The 15,837-nt window shown below is 35.3% G+C and overlaps 1 protein-coding gene across 1 annotated transcript in view; it reads left to right on the top strand.

The window, feature by feature from the left end:
* Positions 1-15,837, top strand: part of LOC150080923 (uncharacterized) — a 284,011-nt gene that overhangs the window by 58,103 nt on the left and 210,071 nt on the right. Inside the window, exon 6 of the mRNA XM_090380857.1 lies at positions 586-738. Coding sequence (XP_090236983.1) covers positions 586-738 — 153 coding nt within the window. The remainder of the gene's footprint in view (positions 1-585; positions 739-15,837) is intronic.

Raw genomic sequence — 15,837 nt, 5'->3', positions numbered from 1 at the left:
ATAAAGTAATGTAAATAGAAGAAAAGAATTAATCAAATGTCAAGCAAGCTGAATAGAATTTGTTGTGCAAGTAGTTATGTAACAGCATGGTTAATCGGCAAATGATAGATAGTCCACCCACATCAAGATAATTTAGAGCTGATGTAATTGTATTAATAATTTTATAAATATTAAGTTCTCGTGTTTGTATATACTCCAGCATGACCACTAGGTCAGATGAGTTCACATTTAATTATTTTGGCATTGAATACAATCATTAATCATATTTATTAGTTACATGGGCTTGGTCCACTCAAATGCTTGTGTTTCTTAATATTGTGACATGACCACTAGGTCAGATGAGTTTACAGTTAATTATTTTGACGATAAATATGATCATTAACCATATTTATCAATCACATGGGATTGCAGAACTTTGCTATGAAGTTCTGCAATCCCATGATTTGATTAACTTGTTACAGTAGGAATAATACCACTCAATTGCATTGTAGGAGATACTATCTCTTTCATCTGGATTTATGATTCTTTCAAATTTTTCTAGAATTTGAATGTTTCAGTGAAAATGACTCAATTGATATGTTACAGGAATCGGAATTGCAAATGCTGCAGGAAGTTACTCACCTGCAAGAAGTACTGGATGTTTTATCACAGTTAACAGAAAATCCACATTTACTGCCTTCTTCAAGTGAACAAGTTATTACTGACATAAAAGGTTCAGAAAGTACATGGTCTTTTCAGGTAAGAAAATTATTTAGTTATATTTCATTGGTCCATAACTAAAATGGGGGAAAAAATTAAATTCTTTTGATCTGTTTTAATATTCAATGACAGTATCTGAAAATAATCTGACCCACTTTATATTTCATTATTTGAAAATGAAGTAAACATTATTTTTGGAGTAATATCTTTGAAATGTATATGTTCTTGTTTCTGTTTAACCTGAAACCACAGTGGAAAACTGAGAAGATGAACTGACTAAGAAACCATTGGTTCATTCCCCATTATTCAGATTCTTGAATTAACCAGACTGAGACCATTCAAAAACACAAAGTTTATTTTATATAAAGTCATATCTTTACAGTTTATATAACTGTTGTTTTCTTTACCCAGGTGATTCTTTTTTAACATATAATAAAGAACTCAATGTCACAAGAGAATTTTCTTCAAGGAAAGGAACTAAAAATATCTTGTATTAATGACTAACAGATTTGCAACATGCATCTCAAGTTCAAAAGGAATACAGGTTCTCAAACTGCATCAGTTCTTACAGCACTGTTAGACTATTATTATTCATTTATGTTTAGTGCTATTAATTTCATATTATAATATAACTTCAACAATTAAACAGCTATGTTATTGTTATTTGTTTGGTTTTTAGGAGCATTAGCAACTAAGGCCATATTGCTCCGGGGATATGCGGTGGTCATTCCCTGACCTTTCTTCATCCTCCGTATTCGGTGGTCACGGGCTCGAACCCCAGTCTAATCAAGAAGCGGGTGCTATGCACTGCTGCTCCTGCCCACCTGGCTACAGAGGTTCCTAAACAACTATGTTAATATAATATAAACAAATAAAATACTGGAACATGTAACAATGTTTTCCTTTTTTTTAACTTGTGGAAGAAATCGTTTTTAGCTTCCAGTATTACTGAACTTAGGAATTTATTTCCTCCACATTTCTCCCATCTTACACAAAAATAAAATAAAATAAAATAACTCAAAAAGTTTTATTTATTTTTTTGAAAATTTCTTTACATAGCTAACAAGTTATCACTAAACAAGCATGAGTACATACATTATAACCTTCGTTCCCTAAACTGCAATAAACAAATTACTGTATATGTCACCTAGTTGTCCCTCAACTTAATGTCAGACAAAGACAGCTTATTTTTGGACTCATCCTTGGACTCAGGGGAGGTTCCCACGGACTGGAGATGTGCAAATGTATCCCCAATTCACAAAGGGGAATCGAAGGGTGACACGAGTAATTACAGACCAGTTAGTTTAACTTCTGTTCCGGGTAAAATAATGGAGTCGCTGGTTAAAGATGCATTGCAAGATCATCTAGACAAGACTGAAGCAATAATTCAGACACAGCATGGGTTTGTTAAGGGAAGGTCTTGTCTGACAAATTTGATAGGATATTATGATGTGGTTACAAAGGAACTGGATACAAAAAATAATTTTGATATCATATATTTGGATTTCAGGAAAGCTTTTGACACTGTTGCACATGGAAGACTATTGTACAAATTGGAGCAGAATGGTATTAAGGGTAAGTTGCTACAATGGATAAAAGGATGGTTAAGTGGGAGAAGACAGAGGGTGGTAATCAATGGGTGCTGCTCTTCGTGGACTAATGTTATTAGTGGTGTCCCACAGGGTTCGTTGTTAGGTCCACTGTTGTTTTGTATATTTATCAATGATATTGATGAAGGTATATCAGGCTTAATGTCGAAGTTTGCATGATACAAAGGTTGGCAGGTTTGTTAGTGACAGTAATGGCAGTGTGCTATTGCAACAGGATCTAGATAATTTGGGCAGATGGGCTAAGAAGTGGCAACTGAAGTTTAACCTTGACAAATGCAAAGTACTGCATATGGGTAGAAGTAACCCCAGAGAAACGTACCAACTGTGTGGTACTACACTTAAGGTGGTAGAAAATGAAAAAGACCTGAGTGTAATTGTGCAGGCAGATATGAAGTTTTCTGAGCAATGCAGACAGGCTGCCAGGGCAGGTCATGGGGTTTTGTCAATGATATATAGGAATTTTGCTAGCAGGGAAAAGGAGGTGATTATCCCTCTGTATAAGGCAATGGTCAGGCCACGCCTTGAGTACTGCGTACAGGTCTGGAGGCCTCATTTTAGGAAGGATGTAGATTTACTTGAGCGTGTACAGAGAAGGGCAACAAGATTGGTGAGGGGAATGAAGGGATCCTCTTACCAAGAGAGGCTTAAGTTCTGCAAATTGCAGTGGCTAGAGACTAGGCACCTGCGCGGTGATCTGATTGAGGTATATAAGGCCTTGAATGGGTTGAGCATGCTGAATTCTGATGGGATCCTTCCACTTGTTCAGATTACGAACCTAAGGGGGCATAAATTCAAATTAAGAAAAGACAGATGTAGAATAGATGTGTGGAAATTTGCCTTTAGCCAGCGGGTGGTTAATTGCTGGAACAAATTTCCATCTGTCGTTGTGGAAGTTGATAGGTTGAATAAATTTAAGGAGGAACTGGACAGGCATTTGGAGAGAATGGTGTGATTTTTTTTTTTTTTTTTTTGTTGACTGATGCATAAGCTCATACATTTGCTTTCTTGCATCACATGTGGCGCCTCCGTAGCCAGGTGGGAAGGAGCAGCAGTGCGTAGCACACGCTTCTTGATTAGACCGGGGTTCGAGCCCGTCACCACCAAATACAGAGGATGCGGAAAGGTCAAGGAATGACCACCGCATTTCCCTGAGCAATATGGCCTTAGTTGCTAATGCTCCTAAAAAAACCAAACCAAAGCATCACATGCCACCACCACCACCACTACTACTATTTTATATAGAGACATTTATTACAGTTTGCATACCTGTTGTTTTCTTTTAAGTAGATTTAATAAAGTGTCTTTATTAAATTTAATTAAAACTACCCATGAAGTATTTAATTAGTTTATTGGAATGAGAGGAGAGTTATTACAATAGACCCAAACCACCGCAAAAACTAATATTGGCTATTTTTTGGATTTCTGTGTTTAAATGGTAAAGTTGTAGAGGTATAAACTTGTTGATGAAGACTGATCTCAACACTCAAATCTGAAACTTAGCCAGTTTATTAGGTTGGGACTGGTTTGGTCCATTGTAATAAATTATCTCATTCCATTAAATTAATAAAATACTTCACGTAATAAAGTGTCTTTTTTACATCTACTTAGTAGCAGTTTCCATGTATATCCTTCTCAATTTTAATTATTGTTTTCTTTACTCAGTTGATTCTTTTTTGATATTTAACTAGGGGGCTTTTCCCCCTGCTTGCTGCGCTCGCTCCTTTTCATTAAAAAAAAACCTTACAAAAGCTTTCGACACTGTATGTGTCTCTTCTTCAGCTGTGAATACATAAATATGTTACATATGGAAATCAAGAATGGTACTGCATGGTCATCTAGATAAACAAAGCACATGCACGAGGTTTATCTAGTATGACCTGTTTAAACAGTAAAACAAGCTTCTGTTACATATTTTAGTATTTGTTACGTATTATCACATAACCCGCATCCCTCTTATCTCATTGGCTGAATAAATATCACTAGGAGGAAAATTATTTTAATGTATAGAAAGATAAAGAATTCAATGTCACAAGAGAATTTGCTACAAGGAAAGGAACTGCAAATATTTTGTATCAGAAAAGGAATACAGGCTTTCAAACTCATCAGTTCTTGCAGCAAGGAAAAGGTTCTTCCATAAGAAAATGACTTCAATCAGATGTTTAGTCTTTCTTTGCTTAACTCTTCAGAAAATTCTTCTGTAGATCAGCAAAACATAAATAATAAAAGGTTACATACGTTTCCTTTGTTTCCTTTGTTTCCTTTTTTTTTTGGTAGTTGGTGGCGCATAGGCTTCTGCGGCCATAATGCACCTCCCAAGGTTTTTGCAGTACATTGATCCAAGCCCAAGGCGCGAATCGAACCCGCGACCTTTTGGTTGCCAGGCAGGCACTTTACCCACCTGGTCGGCCCTTTGTTTCTTGATTATGAAGCAATAGTTACATTTATGAGGACTTGATGTAATTATCTATGGTTTATCTCACTTTGCACTGTTCTATGGTTCATTTGAATGATCACCATTCCTTCAAATCAATTGCATTCTTTAATAATGAAATAGTTTTATATTTTCAATGTTTCACCATGTTGCAAGCATAAATTACAAATTAAAAACTCAGCATTAATCTTTGCACAAAAGAAAAAAAATATGTACTTTGGCAAAAAAATTGCCACTACTACAAAGTTGTTTTTCACACAACTTTTTGTTTTTTTTATTTACACTTCACTATAAACCCACAGTTAGAACTACCTCTTAATTTCACTGTGTTCTTTTTCTATGGCACACAAACCATACTCTTGCTTTAATGAAAATCATGCATGTGTGACACACACACACACACACACACACACACACACACACACACACACACACACACACACACACACACACACACACACACACACACAGTAGATGTTGCCTTTCACTTTTTATATTTTATCACCTACTGTTATTTAGGTTAACTTTATATTTCCTTAGGCCTCTGACTGCTTAACAGAATCCAGTATCCAATTTTAACTAGAGTAAAGTGATACAATCTAGGCATAAATATTTCAGTAAAAACTTATTAAAAGCATAAAATCATACATACTTTTCCTGAGTAAAGTTTAATTCCCCTTTTTGTATACCTTTAATTACACAAAGGGAAATTTTCATAACAAACAGCACCTTTGCTTCAGCTCACTAATGCTACAATAGATTTCATTCTCAAAATTATTCCTTATAATCTCATAGGCATGGTCTCTTTCAGTGGTCAAGTAATCTTATATCATTACATTACAAATTCACTATAAGCATACTTAGTTTGTAAGAACACAGAATGCCTTTTTATGGAATTCTTAATTATTACTTATTGTGCTCCTCAGGGCCAAAATTTTGGGAGACTAATCACAAACAAACAAACAAAATCCTACTTACAGGTTTTCACCAGGTCGGGTCACCTCACTTAATGACGACAAGTTCTCCATTTCTAGACATCATTTCAGGGGTCCTGTCTCGTTTTTCCTTCCTCTGCCTTTCTCTGGATCTCTAACTCGGTGCATGTACTAGTAGATTTCATTCCCTTTTTGTAACCTGGATTATTGCTCGTTGAAATCCATTCCCAAATTTGGTTATTAGCGATCGTCTGCTAAAACTAATTTCTGTCCGGAACCTCTTCCATCCTACTTATGTACTGTCACTACTACCTTACCCTCAGACACCACCAAGGCCTTACCCGAAAGAACGAACCTATATTCCGCCACTCAGCTCCTTATATATCAATTTATGCTACCATTTCCCTTCCCCTTATTTTTCTCTAATTCCCATTAATCCTGTCCCCCTTGATTATCTAATACCCTTTCTGTCCGCTTCGCTGTATAATTCCCTTGTCTCGGCCTTTTCTAGGAAATTGGTTTTGATCTTCTCTGGGTCAAAGTTTCCTTTCTTTTCTGTTAAATTTGCCTCGCTTTTTAGGCACTTTCTTAAACAATTAATTACCCGTTTCCTTTTTAATTATTTAGCATATTCAAATAAATATTTGCTAAATTAAGCTAAGCTATGACTATAGTATCCAACTAAAAATTATATATAGTCGAACTTGGTTATAATGAACACGGAAATAGCAAGATCACAGCTGTAATGAGCAAAAAGCCATAATGAATTTTTAATTTACGTGTATTCCCATGCAGTCGCTAACTGTTATAATGAGTGTACTACACAGATACACCAAATAAATTTTGGTAACTATGAAAACATTCTTAATTGCTTGGGCAATTGAAAAAACTCAATTCTTGGAATAGACGAAAATAAAAAGGGCAACAGCTTTATGACCCTGCATCGTATTAGTTGCCAGTTTATGACCTTGTCCTTCTGAGGACGAGAGCTATACAATAGTGCATTGATGTTCCACTTGTCTCATTATTTAATATGTTTATATAATTTATTATATATTTACAGACTGCCTTGTATTCACTGAATCATAAATTAATTATGGGACTTCTAAGAATTTTGTATGCATTTCCAGACTTTAAGAACATTGTATGCATTGCGGGATATCTAAGAACTTTGTATGCAGATCACTTTATCATTCTTAAAGTAAAATCAGTTAGAAATGAACCCTTCATTCGGAAATATGTCTACTAGCAAAAGAAAGCATCTCTCAGTTAGCGAAAAAGTGGAAATTATTCATGAGTTAGAACGTGATGCCAAAAATGTTGACGTGTGTAAAAAGTTTTCACTGTCCTGTTCAAGTGTATTGACATTGTGGAAGAATAAAGATGTTTACATACAGTCAGTCCTCGTATAACACGTAATTTCACTACACGAATTCGATCATACACGATTTATAAATAGGGGAATGATATCTTATATAACACGAACCGAATTCGCTTATGCACGATTCGCCTTTGTGTTTACAAGAAATGGCATTGAGGTTATTCGGTTGAGGTGATTCTGCGTTCGACTGCCAAGAAATGGCAGTCGAACGCAGAATCACCTCAACCGAACACAACATGATAGGAATGAAGAGAAGATTCTGAAATTTTATTTGTTTTTTATATCAGTGAAGAGGAAACACATTTCACCATAATAAGGTAAAAACCCACGCAATTACAGCTATCAATAATATCGCAAATGCCATTAGATCGAGTTTACTACCAGTTTATAACAGATTCCACTAGCAGAAATGCAACTGGAAATTGTTTTTATTGTTTTATGGTAGAAATGTGCTTTAGTAAAATGTCAGGTGTTAATAGTGTATCTCTGCCTTTACGGTGTTGTTTATTCAGTTGCTACACGTGCACAGCTTTGTTTATGTGTATCAAGCCTGCCTCCTCGTTTTGTAATTGTGCTTTATTCCCTAAAAATGAGAAAAATACTTAAAAGGTGTGAAAAGGAAGCGTCCTGGTGAAGGCACTGCAGAGAGAAAAAGGAAAGCAATATCGATAAACAGAGACGGACTGGGTCAAAAATTCTTACCCGAGAAAATTTATAGTGGCCTCATACTATGGTTTATGGCCAAAATCACACCGGCCTCCTGTCCGCCGTGGTTTCCCTGGTAAGGCTTATGGCCAGTCCGCCTCTGTCGATAGAGAAAAAATATGAAATTGTGAAATGCTTCGAGCGAAATGAAAGACCATGTGATATTGCACATGCTACAAGCCTAAATGAGGCAATGCCGAGAATTGCAAAGAATGCAGAGAAAATAAAAACAACTTTCACAGCAGGAACAACTCAAAGTGTAATTAAAATCCTTTAGATTAAGACACAAAGAATTGGAAGAGATGGAACGGCTGTCATCTGTTTGGATAGAAAATCAAACAAAAAACAAGTTTGCTTACGATAGAAGCAAAAGCATTAGTAATATTTTATTACGTAATAGTCGTAATAAAATACGTAAGTATTTTATTATGATTATTTATTGTGTTTGGTAATGTTTTGGTTACAAATGTGTGTTCAATCTTGGGTGGTCGGCACCTAACCCTATTTTTCCCATAGGGCCTGTTGTTTATATTGCACGATTTTGCATTGCATGAGGGTTTCTAGGAACACAACTATCGTGCTATACGAGGACTTGACTGTATTGGTACTGGAAAAGAACATAACCGGAAAAAAAAAAAAAAAAAAAAAAAAGAAATTAGAAAGTGCGAGGGTACAAACTTTGAGGAAGCATTGCTTTAACGGTTCACCACACAAAGAAGTGCTGGATTTTCAATAGACGGTCCGATCTTGAAGGCTCAAGTGGAAAAATTTGCTAAACAATTTGGACACAACGATTTTGTGTGTAACAACAGTTTGCTGGATTGATTTAAAAACTGACATAACATCGTTTATGCAAAAATTATTGGAGAAGATCGATCTTCTGATCCAATTATGGCAAATAAATGGATTGACTGTGTTTGGCCAGAAATCAGGAGAGATTTCAATGACGAAGACGTGCACAATGGTGATGAAACAGAACTGTTTTATAATTTGATGCCTCGCAATACATTTAAATTCAAAGGAGAAAAATGTGTTGGTTGAAAAAAACCAAAGGCTCGCTTGATGGTGCTTGTATGTGCAAATATGACAGGAACTAATTAAAAAAACAAAAAAAAAACGGTTTGTTATTGGAAAATCGTTAAAACCTCATTGTTTCAAAAAAGTGTTTCAGGCATAGCAAAAAAAATCTTTACAGTCAGGGCAGGCATAGCAAAAAAAAATCTTTACAGTCAAGTAAATAATGGTAAATATGTAACTGTAGGACCTGTAACTGCAAGGAGTAGCTTAAGATTTATGATACTTTCATGATAAAAGGAAGGTTTTAAAAGGGGGGGGGGGCATAGCAAAAAAATTCTTTACAGTCAAGTAAATAATGGTAAATATGTAACTGTAGGACCTGTAACTGCAAGGAGTAGCTTAAGATTTATGATACTTTCATGATAAAAGGAAGGTTTCATGAAAATTGAAAAGTTTCTTAGGGGATAAAACCCACCGTTATTACCATTTGTATTGTTGGGGGAGCACAGCACTTATCCATACTACAGCTTTCAGGATGTGGGAAGGTTATTATAATGATGGTAATGTAAATTCATTGGTTCTCAATAGGGCAGAGACTTTGTATGTAGCTTTAGCGGGTTGCTTATGTATATGAAGTCCCTGCCAAAAGGATCATGCCTAGTAGGTGCCCAATATCTCAAACAGGTTTTGGGGTGGCTTTTTTCTAAGTGAATGCCAGTTGTTGACAGCCTGCATGTACCCCTGCTGCCAAGAAACATGCTCACAATTTACAGCATTCATGTAAATTTCTCTTTAGTTGCAAATTCTTCCACCCTCGAACATAAGCATTTTATTTATATAAAAATAAAACCTGAGGATACTGTCACTTGATAGCAGGAGATATTTAAAAAAACATACAGTAAAACGTCGATTATCCATAGTAATTCAGGGATGCTAGATAATTGAAACACATGGTAAATCAAAATTATGTTTTTTATTTGTTTAAATAACTTCCAGAACACAAAAATATAAAATATTACATGTGTATAACAACAGCAATAATATTTTATTCATTTTGATAGAAAGTCTGTGATTTTTTTTTTTTTTTTTTTTTTTTGTCCATGAATTTGTAAAATTTCAATATAACTTACATCGTAAGTAATGTCTTTCAGCTGTTACTATTGGCACCTCTGTAGCCAGGTGGGCAGGAGCAGCAGTGCGTAACACACGCATCTTGATTAGACCGGGGTTCGAGCCCGTGGATGCGGAAAGGTCAGGGAATGACCACTGCATACCCCGGAGCAATATTATGGCCTTAGTTACTAATGCTCCTAAAAACCAAATAACAAAAACATAACAACAGCTGTTACTACTTCATTACAACTTACTTTGCAAGCTGACTGTAATTCCTCATTGTCATCTTCGTCAGGTCCTGCCGTAGGTTTTTGCACACTTTGGATTAAGTTATCATCATTTTTTCGTAGCTAGATTCATTTTTGTCTATATTTAACCATTGATTAACACTTTCCTCCTCTAAGTCTTCGCATCCTTCAATATTTTGAACTGAGTTTAAAATATCGGGAACTATTTCTATAGTGTTATTTGAGTAGCAGTCAAATAATCCCTACACCACCCAGATTAGTGTAACACACCCTCACCTATACGGTCCGAGGGAACGGAATCTGACCATAACGATCCCTCTCATCAATCTGCCTAAGGCCACCCTCCATCCCAATCTCTCTCCCCCTCAGTTGTTGTTTGTGTTGTACTGTACATGTTGGTTATAGTGAATATACTTTTTCTTAATGTACAAAAAAGAGAGAGAGAGAGAGAGAGAGAGAGAGAGAGAGAGAGAGAGAGAGAGAGAGAGAGAGAGAAGTAAATCTATAAAGATGAATGAATCTCTTTGTTTGCTCATCATTTTCTTTAGGATGCCCAGTCATCCAACCAAAGAAAATGAATGGTATGTACCTGTAGGGGTAACAGCCAAATGAGAGAGTTACTCTCATAGGCCTGTTATTGCATTTTTTTTGCGATTATTTACATTACACTTAAATTTAAATTGCATGAGACATTCTGGAATGTAACCCTCGTGTAAATTAAGAAGTCATTGTATATTGTCCTTCAAATGGATGTTTTACTGATATATTTCCAAACCATAAGATCCATCAAAAACAAATGACACGTTTCATTAGTGTTTTTTTCCTACACATGTGCAATAGGAATTTGTGCTTTTAATGAGATTTCTCCATAACAAACTGATTTCCTACTTGGGAAATTAATTTGTTATGGAGCATTGATACTTTCAATATCGTATTTCATGCTTACAGTGGTTGTTTGAAAGTAAGCTCATTGTTACAATGCATTGTAATTTTGGTGAAATTTTCAAATCACATAAACGTGATTAAACATCAGTAAATTCACAATTTTGATATACTTTGCATGGCTCTTGAGTGCCTTTTTTCTACTTAATATTTAAGAGTTAATTTATATCATGTGTCCTTTCACACAATTCCTTGCTACTTTTTTGTTTTTTTTTTGTTTTTTTGCTGTCATAGCCAGAGACGACTTATAAGCTATCTTAGCATACAAATCCTCTGAATAACTTGTCAACCAACTAATTTATATTTACTGTAGGTGTTCTATTTCCTGATAATTTATAATTATCCCATGCAATTTGTTCTCTACCACTGAACTCATCATTTCATCTGACCTCTATTTTGGTATCACCTTGAAAGGTAGCTCTTAGTTTTTATAAAAAGCTTCTAGGATTATGTCCCTGCATTGGTCCCAAAGAAAAGAATTTAAAAATGTATAAGGCTGTAATCACCTTTGCAAAAAAAAAGAAAAAAAATCCCTTCCCTTTACCCTTGATGGTGGGCATTTCTTGGAATATATCCCACATTGATACATTGTAATAAGTGCTGTCTAGCGTTTCCATTGCTTTAAGATTATTAATACATGAGTCACTTTTGATAACACTAGCCAACACAATTTTTACCTCCAAGAACTTAAATGCTGTTTTTAACCAATTTTTATGCATATATTTCAAAAATCACCATGATAGTTTCACATCACGTCACATTTAATAAATATAGAGGGAGTTACATTTTACCAAAATATGCCAGTTTCTCATAAATGATTTATTTTAATAGATATAAGTTAATTCTCTTAATATTAGCAATCGAATCTGGCCTCGGTTTTCTTGTGATAAACATAATCAGACTTCTAACTATGGTTCTTGGGTTCAAATTCCGATGCAACAATTTACAAATTGAAGAGAGCACACTTAGCGTTTTTGGTGAGGATTTTTGTAGGCTGTGCCATGGTTTTCCAAGTATTAACTGGAAAACTTTGGCTCCAGTACCAGTGTCCCTAGAACTTGGGTTAACAATAGTGGGGAAAATAATATTGATGAAGTTCAAGTTGAGGATTCTCCGGAAGCCTCCACTTCAGAAGATATCAACTATCAGCCAGTAAGTTCAGGTAGTGAGGTACATTTAATCAAACAAGATGAGTCGAATGATTTGGTTTGAGACTTAAATTTGCTGAAAGAACAAGCTGAACTGTTAGGTTCTGGGTTACAGCAGTGGAATATACACGCAGCAGGAACAAAGATTTCAGTGTTTTGAAAAAGACATGAAAAGTTGTCGAAATATTTTGCTACGAAGGACAGTATGTGTTGTACGTGTCAGATGAATGCGTTTATTCATAGATGCCTCAAAATTAAGTTTAAAAGCAGTTTTGCTTCACAATGGCAATGAATTTCCATCAGTTCCTGTGTTTCATTCAGTTGGACTTAAAGAAAGTCATGAAAGCATGTCTAAGGTTCTACATGCTATAAAATACCAGGATTATAGTTGGAACACATGCAATGATCTTGAGGTTAGTGGTTTTTTCAAAGGGGGTTTCACAAAATATTGTTGTTTTTTGTGTTTGTGGGACAGCCGTGCGACAGAAGAACATTATATTGGGCAACATTGGGACAAGCGGGACAATTCTATGAATACCAGGACAATGTAATGTAAAATATATTCCTTTAGTGCAATCTAACAAGGTGGTTCTTCTTCAACCCCTGCACATCAAACTTGGATTGATGAAAAATTTTGTGAAGGGGCTAGATAAAGAAGGTAAGGGATTTGCATACTTGAGAAGTATGTTTCCTAATTTAACATATTCGAAACTTAAGGAAGGAAGGAATTTTTGTAGGAACCCAAATTAGGAAACTTCTGAAAGACAATGTGATTGAAACCCAGCTAAAAGAGGTTGAATTGGCAGCTTGGTGATCATTTAAGGTGGTAGTACATGGTTTTTTGGGTAACTGTAAAGAAGAAAACTATGAAATGTTGGTGTCTAATTTACTCGAGTGCTACAAAAACATGGGCTGTCGAATATCATTTAAAATTCATTTTTTCCATTCCCATCTCGAATTTTCTCCCGAAAATCTGGGAGACGTGAGTGATAAATAAGGGGAGCAGTTTCTTCAAGGTATTTCTATGATGGAAAAGTGGTACCAAGGTCGCTGGGATCCTGTAATGATGGGGGGATTACTGCTGGTTCCGTGTGAGAGAGAATAAGCAGGAATAAAGAAAATCCTTTAGTAGCATACATTACATTTTTAAGGACAATTAAAGGTATGCCGATTATATTATTGAAATATAACTATTTCGCAATGATTTATGATATTTTTTCCAAAAATAAACGGGGTATAGAGAATGTATAATATTTTTTTACATTTTTGCATCACCCTATATTAAATTATACAGGGTGGCACAAAAAAAGTTGAACAGTTTGTTTTCTCTGTAACTTTAGAACAAAATGTAATAAATGAACTATCTAAATGGTGAATGAAAGCTTTATTCTTATTGGAAATATTTTACATCATATGTGAAAAATAATATTAGCCAAATGACCACCCCCTTCTTGCTCACAACCATGTGCTCTTTTCACAGCATTTCTTAAAATTCTCATAATTTTTTGCTAGGTTTATGAAGGCCCGTGTATTCCAGATACACTTGCTTGTCTTCGGGGTGAACAGCTTTCACTAATTGAATCTTGTATGGAAAGTGATGCAAGTCCTTATGCAAAATTTGCTGCAGAAAATGAAGAGAGATTGTCAATTGAGTAGAGCATCTTCTGGTCGATGTTTGGGGTTGATCTGCAGCACTCTCCCATACACGTGCAATGTTTTCCATTGATCGACCACTACAAGGTCTTCCAGTGTGTCTGGCATCAGCAGCAGTTCCCCTTTCTTCAAAATTTCAAACCGCAGTATAAATTGTGTTCCTAGTTGGTGCCTCACGAACGTCATAAAATTGTCTACTAACAATTTTATGACGTTCTACTTAGAACTACTGACCGATTGTTTTCCAAGAATATTATGACTATTTTGGTCTGCTGAGTGATTGTGTACCTCTCCATAATTAAATACTCCAAGGGTTGGTTACCTGTAGGATAAACACAAAATTCAACAAGAACTAAAAAAGTTATAATTTTTTTTAAAATGGTCAGTTTATTTTGCACCACCCTGTACTTATATATCCCTTTATATTAACATTAAATGTTGGTACATCTTTTGATGTATACATGATAGAGACTTTTATGGTGATTTTTGGAATCAGCACATTTATTTCCTCCAGAATCACAATATTTTCATTGCGGCATTATGACAAAAAATATTTTTTGTTGCCTAGTGTAACGATTAGTCTTGGTAACTGATTTGACATTAGTGAACATGATAACAACTGCTTTCTGCGACTGTTAAGGCAGTCGCAAATACAGGAACTCCCTGACTTATGCAAATTCGACTTTACGTAAGTTTTTGCCGGCCGGTGCTTACTGAAAAAAAAAAAATATAGAACCGTATTTTGCATCTGTAGGAATAAATGGTGGTATTGTGAAAATACAGGTGGGAAGGAGCAGCAGTCCGTAGTACACGCTTCTTGATTAGACCGGGGTTCGAGCCCGTCACCACCAAATACGGAGGATGCGGAAAGGTCAGGGAATGACCACTGCATATCCCGGAGCAATATGGCCTTAGTTGCTAATGCTCCTAAAAACCAAATAACAACAACATTGTGAAAATATTGTAATGTGAACCCAATAACATTGTTTTTTTTTTTTTTTTTTTTTTTTGTAATTTGTTCCACGTCCTTGGAAGTTGAAAATTTTGCTTTATTACTAAGCTATTTATCTTTCTAAAAGGTCATATTTATAATAGAAATTTCACTACACTTTCATCGATATCATATGTTCCTGTTATAAGAATCAATTTTGAATGCCTTTGTGATATTTTTCTTAAGCACTTTTCTGAAGGTCACGACAAAAAACAATTTTCACTATCCGGTTTATTGGGCTTTTCTGTTAGTACAATCTATTATAAACGGGTAGTAAACTCGATCTTATTTAATTTGCAATAGTACCGATAACTGGAATTCTGTGGATTTTTACGTTATGGTATTATGGTGAAATGAGTTCTCCTTCACTGAAATCTTCAATCATATAAAAAACATAAATAAATTTTCAGAATCTTCTCTTCATTCCTATTTACTTATTACAGTGGCGAAGGGAAAGGGACCAACGGAAAGTGCAAGTGCTGGCAGTGCTAAGAAACGAAACAAAATTGATTTAGAAATGAAGATGAAAATGATTAAGAAGTATGAAGCAGGACAAAGTATGTCATCTATTGCAAGGGAATTAAGTCTCGCTGCTTCAACAGTGAATACTATTTTAAAGGACTGTGTGTATGAAAGAACTTGTCAAAGGATCAACGCACTTAAGATCAACAGTGATCACAAAACAGTGTTCAGGTGATATATCGAAGATGAAACAGCTATTAATAATATGGATGGAAAATCAGATTCAGAAGTAAGTTCCCCTGAGTCCAATGGCCATTCAAGCAAAAGCAAGAAGTATTTATGAAGATATTAAAAATAAGTACGGCGAACCCCAAGCCAAGTTAATGGCAAGCACCTGGTTGTTTAAGAGGTTCAAGCTGGTTTCCAAAACATTAAAGTATGTGGTGAAGTCACTAGTGCCGATTCTGCAGCTGCAGAGAAATTTTGTGATGTGTTGGAAAAA

Source organism: Mastigoproctus giganteus, chromosome 9 (genome assembly GCF_048544385.1).
Source record: "Mastigoproctus giganteus isolate SK-2022 chromosome 9, ASM4854438v1, whole genome shotgun sequence".
Classification (NCBI taxonomy): Eukaryota; Metazoa; Arthropoda; class Arachnida; order Uropygi; family Thelyphonidae; genus Mastigoproctus; species Mastigoproctus giganteus.
The sequence above is the reverse complement of the archived record's forward strand: the minus strand, read 5'-3'. Positions and strand labels throughout refer to the sequence as shown.